The 15197-nt window shown below is 39.6% G+C and overlaps 4 protein-coding genes across 8 annotated transcripts in view; 2 read left to right on the top strand and 2 right to left on the bottom strand.

Moving 5' to 3' along the window:
- The first annotated feature begins 19 nt into the window (after nt 1-19).
- LOC108626722 (uncharacterized) lies at nt 20-8119 on the top strand. 2 transcript variants are annotated; one of them, XM_026815067.1, is made up of 5 exons: nt 20-425; nt 510-738; nt 818-1168; nt 7629-7925; nt 7995-8119. In XM_026815067.1, the coding sequence occupies exons 3-5, from the start codon at nt 821-823 to the stop codon at nt 8019-8021; spliced, it is 672 nt and encodes a 223-aa protein (XP_026670868.1). In that variant the 5' UTR covers nt 20-425; nt 510-738; nt 818-820; the 3' UTR covers nt 8022-8119. The 2 variants fall into 2 exon arrangements, with proteins under 2 accessions (XP_026670868.1, XP_017883039.2); XM_018027550.2 differs by having other exon boundaries at nt 23-425; nt 814-1168.
- Sptz (zinc finger FYVE-type containing 26 spastizin) lies at nt 1471-11455 on the bottom strand. The gene is made up of 6 exons (XM_018027534.2): nt 8681-11455; nt 7320-7466; nt 6418-7245; nt 2268-6351; nt 1944-2197; nt 1471-1872 (listed from the first exon to the last, which is right to left on the bottom strand). Exons 1-6 carry the CDS (start codon nt 10874-10876, stop codon nt 1705-1707), a joined length of 7677 nt encoding a protein of 2558 aa, XP_017883023.1. The 5' UTR covers nt 10877-11455; the 3' UTR covers nt 1471-1704.
- LOC108626720 (uncharacterized) lies at nt 8006-8773 on the top strand. The gene is made up of 2 exons (XM_026815068.1): nt 8006-8404; nt 8464-8773. Exons 1-2 carry the CDS (start codon nt 8032-8034, stop codon nt 8670-8672), a joined length of 582 nt encoding a protein of 193 aa, XP_026670869.1. The 5' UTR covers nt 8006-8031; the 3' UTR covers nt 8673-8773.
- Nucleotides 11456-11557: 102 nt separating the features above from the next.
- MTA1-like (metastasis associated 1-like) overlaps nt 11558-15197 on the bottom strand; it is an 11057-nt gene continuing 7417 nt past the window's right edge. For 2 of the 4 annotated variants that reach the window (XM_018027535.2, XM_018027537.2), the window contains 6 exons: nt 13969-14391; nt 13297-13897; nt 13079-13228; nt 12965-12994; nt 12530-12791; nt 11558-12442 (listed from right to left, as the gene is read on the bottom strand). In XM_018027535.2, coding sequence (XP_017883024.1) covers nt 12304-12442; nt 12530-12791; nt 12965-12994; nt 13079-13228; nt 13297-13897; nt 13969-14391 — 1605 coding nt within the window. In that variant the 3' untranslated portion in view covers nt 11558-12303. Of the gene's footprint in view, nt 12443-12529; nt 12792-12831; nt 12995-13078; nt 13229-13296; nt 13898-13968; nt 14392-15197 lie in introns of those variants that run through there. The other 2 variants (XM_018027536.2, XM_026815055.1) reach the window with 2 other exon arrangements.

Below are 15197 nucleotides of genomic sequence, written 5' to 3'. Positions count from 1 at the left end.
CTTTTTATTAACGATCTCAAGATGAAACGTTATATTTCTTTATACGGCAATTAATTTATCGCGTCGATCTCCTCGAAAACGTTGCAGAGAATTTAGCGGTATAACATTTAGTCCCGCTAAAACTTCAGCGCACTTTCAGCTGCCATGGTAGAAGGAAGTTGTGAACTTTCCTTCAATCAATGTTTCGTGTTTACAAAAATTATTGTTCTACGCGGTATTTATTACAAATAAAGGCTACGTAAAAATGAGTGTACGCGTGAAAATTAACGAGGCTGACAAATGTATTTACGAAAATAATAACTGCATAACGTCGAGTGCGAATAATTTGAGTGGCTTAATTTCTTGTCTGAAAGATACGCAAGTTGAAATCAACGATTTTTTAACTAGTCTCGTGGAAAGGCAGAATAGCTCCGCGAAATCAGAAAGTACATAATAAATGTTATTAAAAAGAGTAGACGTTATTTCGGTTCGAAACTTGTGAAAGCTAAACGGTCTTCTATCAATTTTAGATCAAATAACATCCGATACTGATTCAGATTTCGACGACGAGACCGAAGTTAATCCAAAGAAATCTAAACTGGCCGACTAATAATTTACATGAGAAAAATTTGCATATAATCGGGATATTACGTGATTATTATTCTATAATGTATCGTCACAATGTCATGCGTGTTCCTAAATGAAAAGTTGTGATGGTCAAAAACATTTCGAGATCAAGACATAGTGAAAAAATACGTGGTAATTATACTGTCGTCTTATTAATTCAACATCGTTTTGATCTGATTTAATTAACAATGGTCAATTTTAATTAAGATAGAACATGTCTGCCATGCTCTCGAATGAGGCCCAACAACGGTATGTGATAGAATGGTTCCAAGAATGGTCCGAAATGCAAAGAAGCGACTTTCTGGACGTGCTTCTGGAGCAGTGTGGCCCTTCAGGTCTTGTCAATGGACTGCTATCCAAAATGGAAAGCTTAGGACATTCAAATGAGTCCGACAGACCTCCGAGTCTGTTTCAATGTCGTGTGAAGTTGTTTAGGGAATGGAGTCACAATTGGTCTCAGCAGGAGAAAGATTCCTTGCTTTTATCAATCAAGAATTCTGATCCTGCTTTTGCTAAGAAATACGATGAGAAAATCTCGGCCTTGATAGGCGAAGAAGGAAAGGTATAAATAATCACTTCATTTTTATTGTCAGTCGGGAAGTGTTCAATGAAAAACATAGCAGGCCTAGTATTTTAATCTTTATAAAATTTGAGAAAATGTAACAATGGAATTTAGGATGATATTCGAATAGTTTAGATACTTTTTTGTAATACTTTAGACCGCGTAGGATTTATAAGTTGAATGTACATTCCACCATTCTTTTTAACCAAGCGAAGAGAGTAATCACTCGAGAATGTATGATACTTTGTGCTTGTCAAGAGGTTTGGCAAGTAAGCCAGGGGTTATTTATTATTAAATACATATCTGAGTATAATAAACATTTCGAGGTTTATTATCGTATTCTTACATTGTGGGACTGTATTACTGTTTATATCATAAATTACAAAATTCACATTTCGTTCAAGTTTAAGGCTATAAAAATCATAAAAAATATAAATGCTCTTTTCACATATCATTTTAGGAACATTTATACAAACGTGTTGCAAGCTTCTGTCTTTGTATCACTTATTAATAGACATAATTTATATGTATATACATTATTTCTTTGATTGCTGTTCAAGCCATTTTATACATATTGCTTCGATAGCGTTTTGACCTAGTCTGTCAGATTCCTTTAAAATCTTTTTTATATCTTGTGTCCTCGAATCTTTCACAGCTAATAAGTACGCTGCTTTTAATTGTTTACACTCGATATATGCATTTATCTGGTAAAAAAAGTTGAATGATTATATTGATGTCAAAGGGACAAGCTAAGTCCAACAATGTTTGATCTTACCTTAAGTTCTACATCAGTTATCAGTCTGACAAGACCATAAATATCATTTTTTAGTACTGCTTCGTCTTGATTGTTCAGACGACTCATTAATAGTTTTACGCAATGCGTTATCACGTAATCCGATATTATATACGAATTTGGAATGCCCGATGTCTGACAACATTTGATCAATTGTTGTATCGCTGGAACATCGTTTTTCATCGTCAATACGTGTCCGGCTAACGAATACACTTTTTGCTGCGGTAGATAATAATCTGAAAATAATATTATTACTTCGATGGAAAAGTAAACGTGGCTGTAAACACTCGAATACGATCATAAGACCTTGCATAATCCTGAACGCTATTCCAAATCCCTCTTCGATGTTGCACCCGCAAAGAATAGTTAAAACAGCCAGATCGATCTTTTGCTGTTGATTCCCAAATAACGTGGGCACTTCCGTGATCGAAGTTTTAGAATCCTTTCCTGGAAACAGTCTCAGATACTGAATAGGAGTTCTGCCCTCTTTCTCGCAACTTGCCAGAAACTTGGCAATCTCCATTTGCCTGGAAATGGTATTTATATGTTTGTCTATTTCCGAGGGTTCCATTTCCATCGTAAAAATCCCTTGACTGCCGTGCATAGAACTTGTGCTCTTCTTCCTCTTACGATTCAAAGTTTCGATTTGCAGCTCCGACTCCAAATGCTTCTGCGCGTCGAGCAGAAAGTTCGCTTTAGCTTTCAGATCCGTGTAGTTACTCGCTTCGTTGATATAGAAACGAACGCATGTCATCGCAGCTCGCACGGAGTCTTTCATGAACAGTTGCAAGTGGTACAAGATGTTTAGGTATTGCCGTTTTTCCAAGCTATGACAGACATGTATCAGATACTTTTTCCAAACGAACAAGCTTGGGTCTTTGTCCGACATCGCTTCGTGAAGCTTTTCAACGTTCCCGTTTCTCAAGCAGTATAGATAAATCTCATTAAAAAATAACTCCGGTTCTAAATTATTTTCCAAAGTGAACGCTAGGCATTTGTTGAATTCTTCGTGCTTCAAAAAGAATTCTAAAATCGAAGCGTAACTCCCGTAAGTTAACAGATAGTAAAGGCTTTCTTCGTAATAAATTTTAGCGAAGAATTGTTTCCTGTTCGCGATAAAGCTTCCGAATGTGTTGAATAAATCTTGCGCGGTGCTGGAGTATTGATAGTGCGCGTATTGTTTGTACACGCCCAGATTATCTAAGATCTGTAAGATCTCCGTAAGAACCGGTGGATTTTTCAGCGGACGATTTTTCGAATACTCCGATCTCTTCAGTTTCTCCTCTTCAATTTTATTCAGTCTTTCGGTCTCTTTCTTGCTCGAGGTTTCCGATTCTCTCGGATACGACAGAATCACCCAATCGTCGAAAGAATCGTATTGAACCTTGTCGAGACAATGGAAGAACTTGTCTCGTGCTTGATCAAAATATCCCACCTTCAAGCATGCCTTGCCCCAAGTCGTCCAAACGCCCTGAGTATCAAGCCCTGCCTTAGTGCTCATATCTAAAGCGAGAGTCCACTGTTCCTTCTCAATTAGACGATCTCTCAGTTTCCTCAAGGTATGGTTTTTCTCGTCCAGTTCTTTGTCGGAAGGTATCAAGTGTACGCAGTCAGACTGAATAAGAGTGGTGATGAGATCAACTTGGGAGAGAGAACTATCGCAATGTGATAGTCCAGTGTTGAGTCCAAGCTTGGCACATTTCACTTTAGCAGCTACTAGTAGGGAACGTATCATTTTAATGATCACAGCGTGATCCACTTCGGGATTTACTTTCCCACCGGCGACGGGGTGCAGAAGACGTCTCATCTCGTCACAGCAATCTAATAAGAAGCTTGCGTACGATTTGTGCTCGGAATGTAAGTTAAGAATGGCTAGACATAAAGAAATGTTAGGAGCGTATTCGAACGAGAATTCTTCTCGGATAGTTTTGTTGTGCTCGTGATCTTTGGTTAATCGCCAGTAATCGAACGTGGAAGTGGACGGTGTCCCTTGGGAAGTTTGCACTTGTAATATCGTCTGTCGTTTGCAATCGTCGCACACGCGTACGAGCACCGAGGGCGGGTAACCGGATACTTGCATGCGGTGTTGAGAACAAGTCGCGCAGATAATGCGACCACATCTGCGGCAGTGGTGTCTTCTATTAAACATCGAGAATATCACATTTTTGCAGCAACTGCATTTTTTCGCTTTATCGTTCGGTACCCACTCTTCTTTAGTAGGAACGAATAAAGGCATAACGAACTCGGTATTTTCAGTTTCTGATGCAGATTGTTGAATATTCTTCAGAGACTTGCTTTCAATAGCGTCGCACTGTAAAGACACGCGGATATCTAAAGATTTCTGGGCATAGAATCTTATGATCTTGTCGAAGCTGGTCCGTGAAATATCTGCTTGATCCAATTTGTTCTCGATCGCACTCAATATCCTCTGAATATTCTCGAATTTGCAATTCATCAACAGTTGTTCCAACATCAGTAAAGGTTCTTTTATCAGATGTATATACAATGATCTCTCCCGAGCGTCCAGCATACTCAATATTTCAATTCCTAATAACGTTCTTCTATATTTTACTGTCTCCGTTGCTTTACAGTACTGCAATAAGTAATTACAAATATATCTCAGTGAGTCGATGGATTCTAATTTGTTCAGCACGACTTTACAAAGCTTAATCGACTGATCAAAAGGTAGCGCCTGGAAGAACTTTGAAGTTTGGTTGAAATTTTGAGATTCGTTTTTCAAGAGGCCAATCAAGAACTCCTCCGTTATGAAAGGGTGTATCTCTAAAGAGAACGCTTGGCACTCCATCCACTCCAAACACAGTTCGAATTGATCTGCATTCATTAACGATTTAACAATCTGTAGAGGATCAACCTTCCCCGTGCAGTAAACGATGTCGTACCAGGTTTCGTTCGCTTTGATTATGTAGTAAGGAAGCATTTTATTAAAGATCAGGACTCTTCTCAAGATCTCCATCAATTTCAGCACGCAATGCATGGGTAGTTTGTAATTGTCCACGTGATGCACCAGATGAAGTAGAACATTTTTACAAATATTCACGTGCCACTTGTTAATATTGTATAATACCGTTTCACTCAACGTGTACACATCTTTGATTTGATACAAGTACTGTAGTATTTCCGTGTTTAACTCCGTGTCCTTGTTCGTGACTATTTGCCCGAGAACTTTATCTTTGAAACATTGTACTTCGGTGCTCAAAGCCACACGACTTGGCAGAGCGTTTATTAATTTCAAACAGGGTTCCCATTCAGCGTTTCTCGCAATCAGTTCAAAGTGAGACCACAGCCTGGGCATCGGTATTGTCTCGAGGATAGCGGCAAGAGTTTGATTGTTTTCGAACAACGATTTCAATTCTTTCACCCAGGGTGATGTTACGAGATTTTCGAGGCACGCGGTGCGCTTCAGATTAGATAAATCGGGAACGTTCTCGTTCTGTATTCTCCGTAGGAGATAAGAGACGACCCAACACTGGCCTACCAAATACTGCAACAAGCTCGGTCTTATGTTATCAATTTTCCAGTCAGTTTTGTATTCATTCACTTGCTTTTGATGATGCGTATTAGACTGTTTTTGATATTTCAATATTATGCTGTACGAGTAGGACAGCGGAACGTATTCGATGGTCGTGGATTCGTCCAACTCGACGTATTCATTTATTGAATAAGTACTGTTACTATTATTACCAGGATCGGACTCAAAGTTCTGAGAAATAAAATTCTGATACCGTTCTACGATTTTCGGTAACTGAATTATATTCTCTTCTCGCTTTGCCAAGTAATGATCCAGATACTCGCGAAAAGCGTTAGCTAAATCTTCGTTCAACGAATCAGTATTACAGATTTTTATATAAGGTGTTCCACTGTATTCGTTGGCCATCAGAAAAATTACTCGTGGATCGTGGGTAATATCTAGATCCTGCCACGCTGGTTCATTGAGCTCCTCGACTTCGATAAAAAATTGATCATTTGATATAATATCGCCCAACAATTTCGATCTGAGCGTGGTCAACGTTACCAAACCCAAATCGCCAATTAAATAACCGATCGACTTTAACGATATCGAGTGCTGCAACTCATTAAAGGGAGGATCGTTCGCCCAGACTGTTAATGCAGCGTGTAGGAACATCAGATTCCATGTATTCACGAGGAACGTTAACGTTTCGTCGCCCATAGACAATACGCTTAGATCCAAGCTCACAAGACGAGCTGTCTTGCTCAAAACGTTTCGAACGTCGGCATGCTCCGACAGAATTTTACATGTCTCACGAGTCAAACATGATTGATTCAAATTCAAATTGTGTAGAACTTGTAAGAGTTCAGTCAGGATCTCTGAAACGCATTGGTTTGGCCCTTGAATTTTGTAATTCAGATCCTATAAAGAAATGCATATTTAATTCCAGTTTATTGCAGCATTATATTTGAAACGTTTCATACGTACCGATATATTCGATGATTTATTTAAAACAATACATCCGATATCTCTGCTAATAGTATCGAATCTTGCATTCTCTTCGTAAGGAAGTACAGGACAAGCGTTCGTGAGGATACTGTACGCTAAATTGATTTGCAAATCGTGCGCTATCGGTTCGAGACTATGCGGCTCGGTTTCAAGCTCGAATATCTGGTGACCAATGTAATAATGCAACGGGACTTTCAATAAATCAGAAACAGTGAACAATGCGTGTTCCGTAGGAATGATCACGTGCAAAAGTTGTAAGTGAGACGATAAATTTTGCATGTACTTCTTGGTACCACGGGGGATCGTAGCTATCTTGGATAATATCTTTAAACCAGGCAAATGATTCCTGTCCTTCAATATATTATTAATCGTATTTTTGTTAACTTGAGACTCTTTGAATTCTTCATGTCTAATCACAATATCAGTCCAAAAGTTCTCTTTCTCTTTGTATTCCTTCGCAGATAATGAAACTTTTGCGTCACAGAGTATATCCTCTACGGATGCCTCGTCCTTCTTTTCGTATAACAGTTGATAAAACTTGTGAAAAAAATGCACGTATTCCGTGTTGTCAAATGTTTTATACAATTTCAAATACTTCATCGCAACCTCGCAGAGATTCAGGGAGACCGTATAAATCTGGCTGACAGTCAGAGCCATATCCAACGCGCATATCGTTAATATTTCATAATTACTAAGAGTTTCCATGGACAACATTCGCAGATTGACTTCTTGCGAAGCCAAGAAAGTCTCGAACTGGCCAGTTTGTCTGGAAGACTGTATACCTTCCTGAACAACTTGTCTTATGTTCTGTAAGAATAGAAAACATTAAGTTATTTGTCAGTGCCGAAAGCGTGTTCATATTACTAATCGTTAGAACATACTTCCAACGCGGAAGATTGTGAATTTTCTTGAGACTCGTTCGTACTTATCAACGTGTTCACCTGTTTTGGTATATTTATTCTAAACGCGTGCAACGCTTTCGAAAATTGCACTTCTCCATTCAGTTGAGTGTTCTTCATATTAGACGACTTGAAAAAAAAAAGATTAAATGTTACTCCGATTAGTTTCCACGTATCTGTTGCTAACAGTTTCTGTTATCGCATTGCCACTACATAAAGTTGAGTATCGTCATTTTATTATTTCTTTATTGAGTAAATATACAATATTTCTATCAGCCACTCTTCTGCCAGATCAATTTGCAAAATAAGCAAGAATTCGAGATCGCGTCCGACACGAAAGATTACGACGAGCTGAGTGAAAATGAAATGATACAACCTGGTGATTTAACGAACTTGAAAGCTTATATAGAGGACGACAGCAGATACAGGCCGTTGCATTCGTTCGTAGAAAGTTATAACAAACAGGAAGATATGAATAAAATACAGAACACGAATATGTTCTTCAACGTAAAACCAAAAATATGGGAAAGCTCGAATGTGGAAGATGATGTACCATTCGTTGCTGGTTTTAAGGAAGATCTGGATAAAGTGCTTAACGATTAGTTAATCAATTTTAGCCAGAGACACAAATATAGCTTCATCGACATTTACTTCCAGATTGAACAAGAAGAAAATTTCAAATGATCATAAAAATATGAAACGGGCAGTTTCTTCAGATGAGGAAGACGATGGCATAGAACCAGGCGAAGAAGCATACGATTATCACAAGTTCAAAGCAGAATACGAAGAACAATTAGAACAGTCTAACAAAACTCTAAACTTTACTGATAAGGACAAACTGGAAGAGCAACCGAAGGAGGCGTTAGAGAAATTAGTTGACTTTCGAAATTGTACAGAAGCAGCCTCAAAGAAATTTGGTATTAAAGCGATAGATTGTTTGATGTATAATTACGAAAAGCAGAAAGAGAAGCCTGTCGTGAAGAAGACAGTAAAGAAGATATGGTTGACTCTAAAAGTTTGGTTCCTGATTTACGTGTGTATCGCGATTCCCTGTTGGTGCCAAAGAGGTAAATTGCATGAATCGCGATGAAAGTATATTTCATCGTCAGTCTCTATCCCTGTATAGGATGGTGTTGCTGCTGCTTTCGTTTCAAATTCTGTTTCCCGAAAAAACGAATCACGTTCGCGATGCAGTATTACGCGAAGAACCCTCCCGGCGTGTTAAGTATAGAACCCCGCAAGAAAGAAGAAATGGTAGAGCCTTTTACGTATCGTCCCACCGAGCTTGAAGAGGAGGCGTACGAGACGTTTGAATCCGCGATAAGAAATATATGAAATATTACCTCTAGAATTTCCTGAGCCTTTGTATAATCGTTTTTCCATAAGCAACGAATAATCAAGCTTTCTTTAGTTGCCAATAAAAAGTTTACGAACAACGGTTTGTAAATTACGTTTTTGGTTCCATCCGATAACACTGGATTTCTCGAATGCTTTCGCCATTTCGTATTATTTATAGTTTCTGAATCGGAACTACTGTTAGACTTAATCTTCGACTCGTCAGAAACACTACTTTCCTGATGAGAAAGTACGCTCTCTTTGGAATTATTGGTAACAAGCTTCTTCGTTCGAAAGGTTTTACTTCTATCTTTAACGGGTTGACTAGCATACTCTGTGAAATACGGATTTGTATAAAGCTCCAATCTCCATTTAGCATCTGTTATTGCAGAATCGATTCGATCTATTTCTTCTGTATCTCCATTCTCATTTTTCATCCCCACGTATTCCATCCTCGTTGCTGATACAATATCACGCAAGTGATGTAATACATCTCGCACAGCATACTTGTTGCAGATGAAGCCTGATAAATGTTTTTTCGCGTTGCATTTATCGTCGAACTTTAATTGTTCGTAAGAAGTGTCTATATCGCTGTTATCATTACTTTTGGGTACGTGGTCAAAGTGTTCGTCTCGTAGAAACATCAAATAAAATATATTTTCTATTACTCGAACGCGCAAATCGGGCGGCTGCAACGATTTTACGAGATGGTTCATATATGAAAAATACTCTTTTATGGTAGATTTATTTGTGTCGTAATTGTCGCATAACAAGATAGCTTTCAAAGCATATAACACGCTGCAGTACGCGTTGAAAATGTTTTCCGGCTCACGAAGGTCTTCCAACAAGTTCTTTATCCTCTTATGCTCTTGCTCATGTATATTTGTTGTCATTTTCAACACCAAAAGAGTATCGAAATGTTGCAGTAAGTCGAATATCCATTTTATGGAGATTCTTCTGTGAGACTCAGCAACAGGTTTCTCTTCATTCTCCTTTCCAGAATCCAGAATGTATTTTAGTATCTTCAAATTTTTTCTAATCACATCTTGCAGTTGATTAAGTACAGAGTCTTGCGATAAATCATTGGTGCATTTGGGTATCAAAAATTCGATTGAATTATACAGAAGATCGTAATGTTTCCAGGCATCGGGCAAATCATCTTCCCATTGTGAACATTCGTTTAAAAGTTTCAGTAACAAAACTGGCCAAAGCGGTTTTAACAATGGACAAGATAGTGTTCGTGAAACATCGTTGTACTTGCTGTTTATCATTAATGTATAACAGATATTTAATATGTCTATTACCCAATGTGACTTAATGCTATTTACTCTTTCTACAAGTCTATTATTATTGATAGTAACAGAAGCAGGTGTGAAGTGAAACAACACCTTCTGAATTTTCAATGCATCGCTTAAATTATTGATAGGTCTACAATTCATATAGACTTCATTGAGAAAGGCACACCATTTCTTGAATAGAAGTTCATCCGTTCTCGAGTATAATGCAAGCTGAAGATCCTGAGTATCACTTGCTTTCAGTATCATAGGAAAAAGCCTGGTGCACCATGTCGTCTCGTCACACTTGAAAGTGTTCATTTTAGATATAAGGAGTAGTAGCACGCGTTCGAAAGAATTGTCACCGATCAACTTCTGTTTAGACAATTTGAACTCTAACAACTCTTTTATTAAAGATGGATAAAAATCCTGTAGCTGAGAGACAGTATCGTCTAGTATATTGCTGCAAGTTGACAACAATTCATTGTGAATCCAACAGGTGACAATTGGATTGTCGTAAACGTTTTGCTTCAAGAACGTAAGGTATTCATCCTGTATCGTTCGAAATAAGTCTAAAGTGGTCTGCTCTGTACCACCTCTGTATATCATTAACAATTTCTCTTGTAAATTCGTCGACAAGTTTCTGCATAGCTGCAGAGATTGTTTCATTTGAATGTAACATTGTTCTTTTCGAATACAGTCAACGTCTAATGATGTTACACGATTCACGAGTGTACACAATAACGTGTGTATTATCCATTCAGACTGGCTTACACTTTGAGAATCAATTAGACTTACAATCAAGTCCTTTGCCTCAACGAAGTCTGCGTTGTTAACCTGCGAAGATCTGTCATCGTCCTGACAAATAGTTAACGACGTGTACCATAATTTTGACTGAATACATTTATTTATTTGCAACGTCTCTGACATGTTTTTCACGTGTATTTAAACTGTAGAAAAAATAAATATGCACTGTCTGATTCACGCACGTACATCAGCATATTGATAACTACACAGAACAGGATGAATCACTTTCTTTCATCATAGAATTTATTCCTATTGACGTAGAAATATCATTTAGATCGATCATGTTACGCCACACGATATTCACCACGTTCGATAATGAGTACTGTGTTATTCTTTATTCATGTTGGTAAATAATGAACGACGTGAAGAAGATGCAACACGCAGCTCACGCAGCTCATTTCCATGAATCATCGACTAACTTCAGGTTCCTGATAGTTACGTGCGTATGTGTTAGTGACTAACACGTACGTATGCCAATATACGAACATTGGCTGGGATATGACAAGGGTGGCCGGCGTTGCTACATCAAATTGTTTGAATAGAAATGTTCCCTTGGAATTATTGAATTTCGAATAAACCGTTAGTATTTATTACTGGGGTAAAGTTTATAAAAAAAAATACTCTTACAGTAGATACGAAAAATTCAATACAAAACGTTGTATAAAGTATACTGTGCAAAGAATAGTATTAAATAAACATAAGTACGTGTAATATACGATGAGAGGAGATTGGAACGATTGGAAAAAGGACTAGTGTACTATTCCACTTATGCTTATGTTTATTTATTAATTGTTGCGACGGAAGTCATCAAACTTGAAAATTTAATAAAAATATTCACAATGAGCATCCTTTCTTTCTTTCTCACTTACGTTCTTGCCCTTTCTCTCCCACTCTCGCTCACTATCTCTCCATTACTCTCATACGTTGTCTCTCTGTTACGCGCTAAACATTACGACCGTAACACATTCTTCATGAGCTAATGCGTATTGGTATGGGCCAATTTAACCAATGTAAAACATGTGTCCAGCACTCGATGGACACTTGCGTTTTGCTTGGTTATGCATGTATGAATGTGTGGTATGATGTATATGTACATTCAATTATTAATAATTATTATTAATAACAACAATAACTAATTAATACGAATAGAAAATCATGATTCACGGTGAATGACTTGATTTCCGTTTTCTTTTTTTACCCCCCTTATTAAGATTCGATGAATTTTCGTTCCAGAGTTCGTCTCGTCCGTATCTCCTATCAAGTGCACACGACCAACGACGTCAGCGCAACATTGCAAATTCAGTTAAGCGAGGCCTTCGTTTCACTTTTCGGCGAAATTTTCCTGTCTCCGGAGATTATCGGGGAAACTGGTTCCAAAACAGCGATTGCTCCTGGCTCAACAACTTTCAGAGCTGCCAATGACGATACATAAAGCTGGGATATTCTTCATTGTGCTGACTCTGGCGTTAAAATTGCGATAACGGCGTGACTTTGTGGTCGACCGAACGTACACTGGACGATCCGACTGATTGTATCCGCTGCAGATTGATTCAATCCAGAATAACGACCATATCGTCGCCGCGGGTTGCTCTCTGCGGATGAGGAGGATGCAGAGGAGCTGGCAATCTGCGCCACGGCTTACGCGCCGCTCTACGAAGTTCCACGGACGAGAGGGTTCTTCTAAGTCTTCTACGGATCAATGATCAAACAGATTTTAATAGTATGTATGTATAAATGTGTACGATTTTCTTGGTTTCGAAGAATGCTGATACTAACTTAGTTTGATCCGAAGCGCGGAAGTAAACGTCATCAGGTGCGTCCATCCATGAAATCACTTGTTTGCGAGCGTTACTTCTGGACAGCGGTGCACCGTGTGGCAGAGAGTGAGGGTGTGCAGCTCTTCCGTTGAGAGGCGGTGCCAGAGGAAGAACAGCGGGCGCCGCTGCATGCTCCAATGTGTGCTTGGGATGCAACTGCTGAGAATGGTGAGCCCTTTTTGCAGGTGGTCCGCCAGGGAGCCCTGCACTTAGGGCGATACCTGTCGAGAGTACTGAATGTTTATATAACATTCAACCGAACGAAAGTGGCTAACACATAAAGGTTAGTATGAAGCTATTGAACCGATGATATTCCGTTTCGGAAAGATTTTTAATCTGTTCAATAAAATAATTCTGATTTTTATTTAGATTCATAGCCACTGAATTATTTTACCTTCATCCCAATCCGCGTCCGAGTAGAAGCCAGTAAAATAAAAGACCACATTCAATAATAGAATTTAGAAGATAGACATAGATAGGTCGATAATTACATGATTCTGTAGCTTACCATCTGATCCATTGATCTCGTCGAATGGAGGTCTTGCGCGCTTCAGTATCGTTTGCTGGGCTTGCATAGCAGGTTGCGGTTGCGGTGGTGTTACCGTCAGCCTGTCTACCTCGGGCTTGTTCGGTACTCTCTCGTATAAAAGGCTACCGTCTGTAAGAATGAGAATGTTGAACATATCGTACTATCGTATGAACTTTGGTACACAGAGATCGAAGTACCTGGCGCTTTCGGAGGTCTGGGAAATGAAACGCGGTCTGGCTGTTTCCGTTGTGCCGGTGCCGTCAGAGCCAACCAGTCCCAATCTCCTGGTTGCCGTGGGGAAGGGTGATCGCCCAAACGCGTAGCTATGTCGGTCACGCGAGGACGAGGTCGAGGTCGCACGGCGCGTGCCAAGATGCGTAACTCCGCCGGGGTTTTCGATGTCAATTGAGGCGAAGCACACAGGTGTCGCAACGGCGCCGCGTTCACGGGTTGGTGAGGCGCCCGAGCCGCGTGACGTGTTCGTAATTGTGCGGCACACAAACGTCGTGCAGCTCGCGCCAACGCCGAAGTGCGCAAGTAAAACGCAGACCGTGTCTTCATGACAGGTCTGGGCGATCCGCCACCGCCGCCTCCGCTCGCACCGCTTCCGCGTAGATCAACGCCATGGGCACTGGCGTAATGGCGACTTAAGTGCGCTTTGAGTTTAAATTCCTTACCACAAGAAGGAATGCTACATCGATGAGGTCTGTGCGCACCGCCCATTCCTTTGCTCTCCTCGTCCGAACCGGTGCCGCCCCGTTTTCTTTCTAAATCGACGTCGTCCATGCGAGACGGAACCTAAAAATTAGTATTGATACAGTCATCCTTACGTAATATAAGCGGGTCTTTGTTCGCGTTGAGAAACGTACCTTGAGACCGCCGTACTTCTTCCAGTACGTCCAACAAGATTGGCATAGACGGCATTGCATATGCGATGGTCCCCAAGCATACCACTGCGGGCTTTGCATTACTTGACAGCTCTCGCACGGTTTTCCACTGACACCGACCATCAATATTCCGCTATTATCGGTGGCCATATTACCGTTGCTATTGCCGTTCAGAACACTAGTTGGTTTTCCGTTACTGTTGTTATTACTATTACCAATAGGTACGATCGTTGCTGCGGAAGGGGCGGTTGTAGGCGGAGATGTTTTGTTATAATTTGGTATATAAACTTGTTTTAATTTGCTCTCGGCTTCTACAGCCTTCACCCTCTTTTGTTGTACGTATCTGTCGGTCGTCTTCCACATGTAATAGTATTCGATCACGTTTTTAAGAGTTTTCCACGGCAACTGAAATGTGCGAAATTAAGGATGTATTGGCTATACAGTCAATCCCAAAAGTTTATGCACTTTAGAAACACATTTTTTAAAAAGAAATCAGACGTCGGAAGAACAATGCTAATAAACAACAACAAAAAATTTCGATTTTTCCGAGATTTTTCCAAGGGGTACCCCTTCAATTTCTTCCAAATTTTCCTTTTTCGTCAATAATTCCCGAACGGATGGACGCAGGGGAACACGTATAGGACCATTTTGTAGAGGACGACGAGATCTACAATTTCCATGTAAAAGTTTGTCGCCAGTGTCAATAGTTTCCGAGTAATTTGCAAAAAACTGTTTTTTCGTTTTTCATCAATAACTCGTTAAATATTGATGCTAGCGAAGAACTTTTATACAGAAATTGTAGATCTTGTCGTCCCCTACAAAATAGTTCTATACATGCCCCCCTACGTCCATCCGTTCGGGAATTATTGACGAAAAAGGAAAATTTGGAAGAAATTGAAGGGGTACCCCTTGGAAAAATCTCGGAAAAATCGAAATTTTTTGTTGTTGTTTATTATTAGCATTGTTCTTCCGACGTCTGATTTCTTTTTAAAAAATGTGTTTCTAAAGTGCATAAACTTTTGGGATTGAGTGTATACCCGATACATCCTTAAGATGACTAGCCGGTTACGAGCAGAGAATTACCGCTAGCAAAAAAAGATGAATCACGAATGTCAGTGCTACTTCTATGAGCTAACGATACTTCCAATTGCGTGGAATCTATTATTGTTGTGCTTGATACTCGCGGACTATTTTCGTTGCGCGTACAACTG

Source organism: Ceratina calcarata, unplaced genomic scaffold (genome assembly GCF_001652005.2).
Source record: "Ceratina calcarata isolate Rehan_Ccalc_2016 unplaced genomic scaffold, ASM165200v1 scaffold428.2, whole genome shotgun sequence".
NCBI lineage: Eukaryota > Metazoa > Arthropoda > Insecta > Hymenoptera > Apidae > Ceratina > Ceratina calcarata.
This window is presented reverse-complemented; position numbering and strand designations above follow the sequence as displayed.

What these genes read in the sequence shown, in the direction of transcription:
- LOC108626722 (XM_026815067.1), top strand. Translation starts at nt 821, where the DNA reads ATGTCTGCCATGCTCTCGAATGAGGCCCAACAACGGTATGTGATAGAA. An exon ending in TGATAGGCGAAGAAGGAAAG is followed by an intron (nt 1,169 to 7,628) that starts GTATAAATAATC and finishes CTCTTCTGCCAG; the next exon opens with ATCAATTTGCAAAATAAGCA. An exon ending in TTAAGGAAGATCTGGATAAA is followed by an intron (nt 7,926 to 7,994) that starts GTGCTTAACGAT and finishes ATTTACTTCCAG; the next exon opens with ATTGAACAAGAAGAAAATTT.
- LOC108626720 (XM_026815068.1), top strand. Translation starts at nt 8,032, where the DNA reads ATGAAACGGGCAGTTTCTTCAGATGAGGAAGACGATGGCATAGAACCA. An exon ending in TCCCTGTTGGTGCCAAAGAG is followed by an intron (nt 8,405 to 8,463) that starts GTAAATTGCATG and finishes ATCCCTGTATAG; the next exon opens with GATGGTGTTGCTGCTGCTTT.
- Sptz (XM_018027534.2), bottom strand. Translation starts at nt 10,876, where the DNA reads ATGTCAGAGACGTTGCAAATAAATAAATGTATTCAGTCAAAATTATGG. An exon ending in CACAATCTTCCGCGTTGGAA is followed by an intron (nt 7,246 to 7,319) that starts GTATGTTCTAAC and finishes CTATTCTTACAG; the next exon opens with AACATAAGACAAGTTGTTCA. An exon ending in TAACTGATGTAGAACTTAAG is followed by an intron (nt 1,873 to 1,943) that starts GTAAGATCAAAC and finishes TTTTTTTACCAG; the next exon opens with ATAAATGCATATATCGAGTG.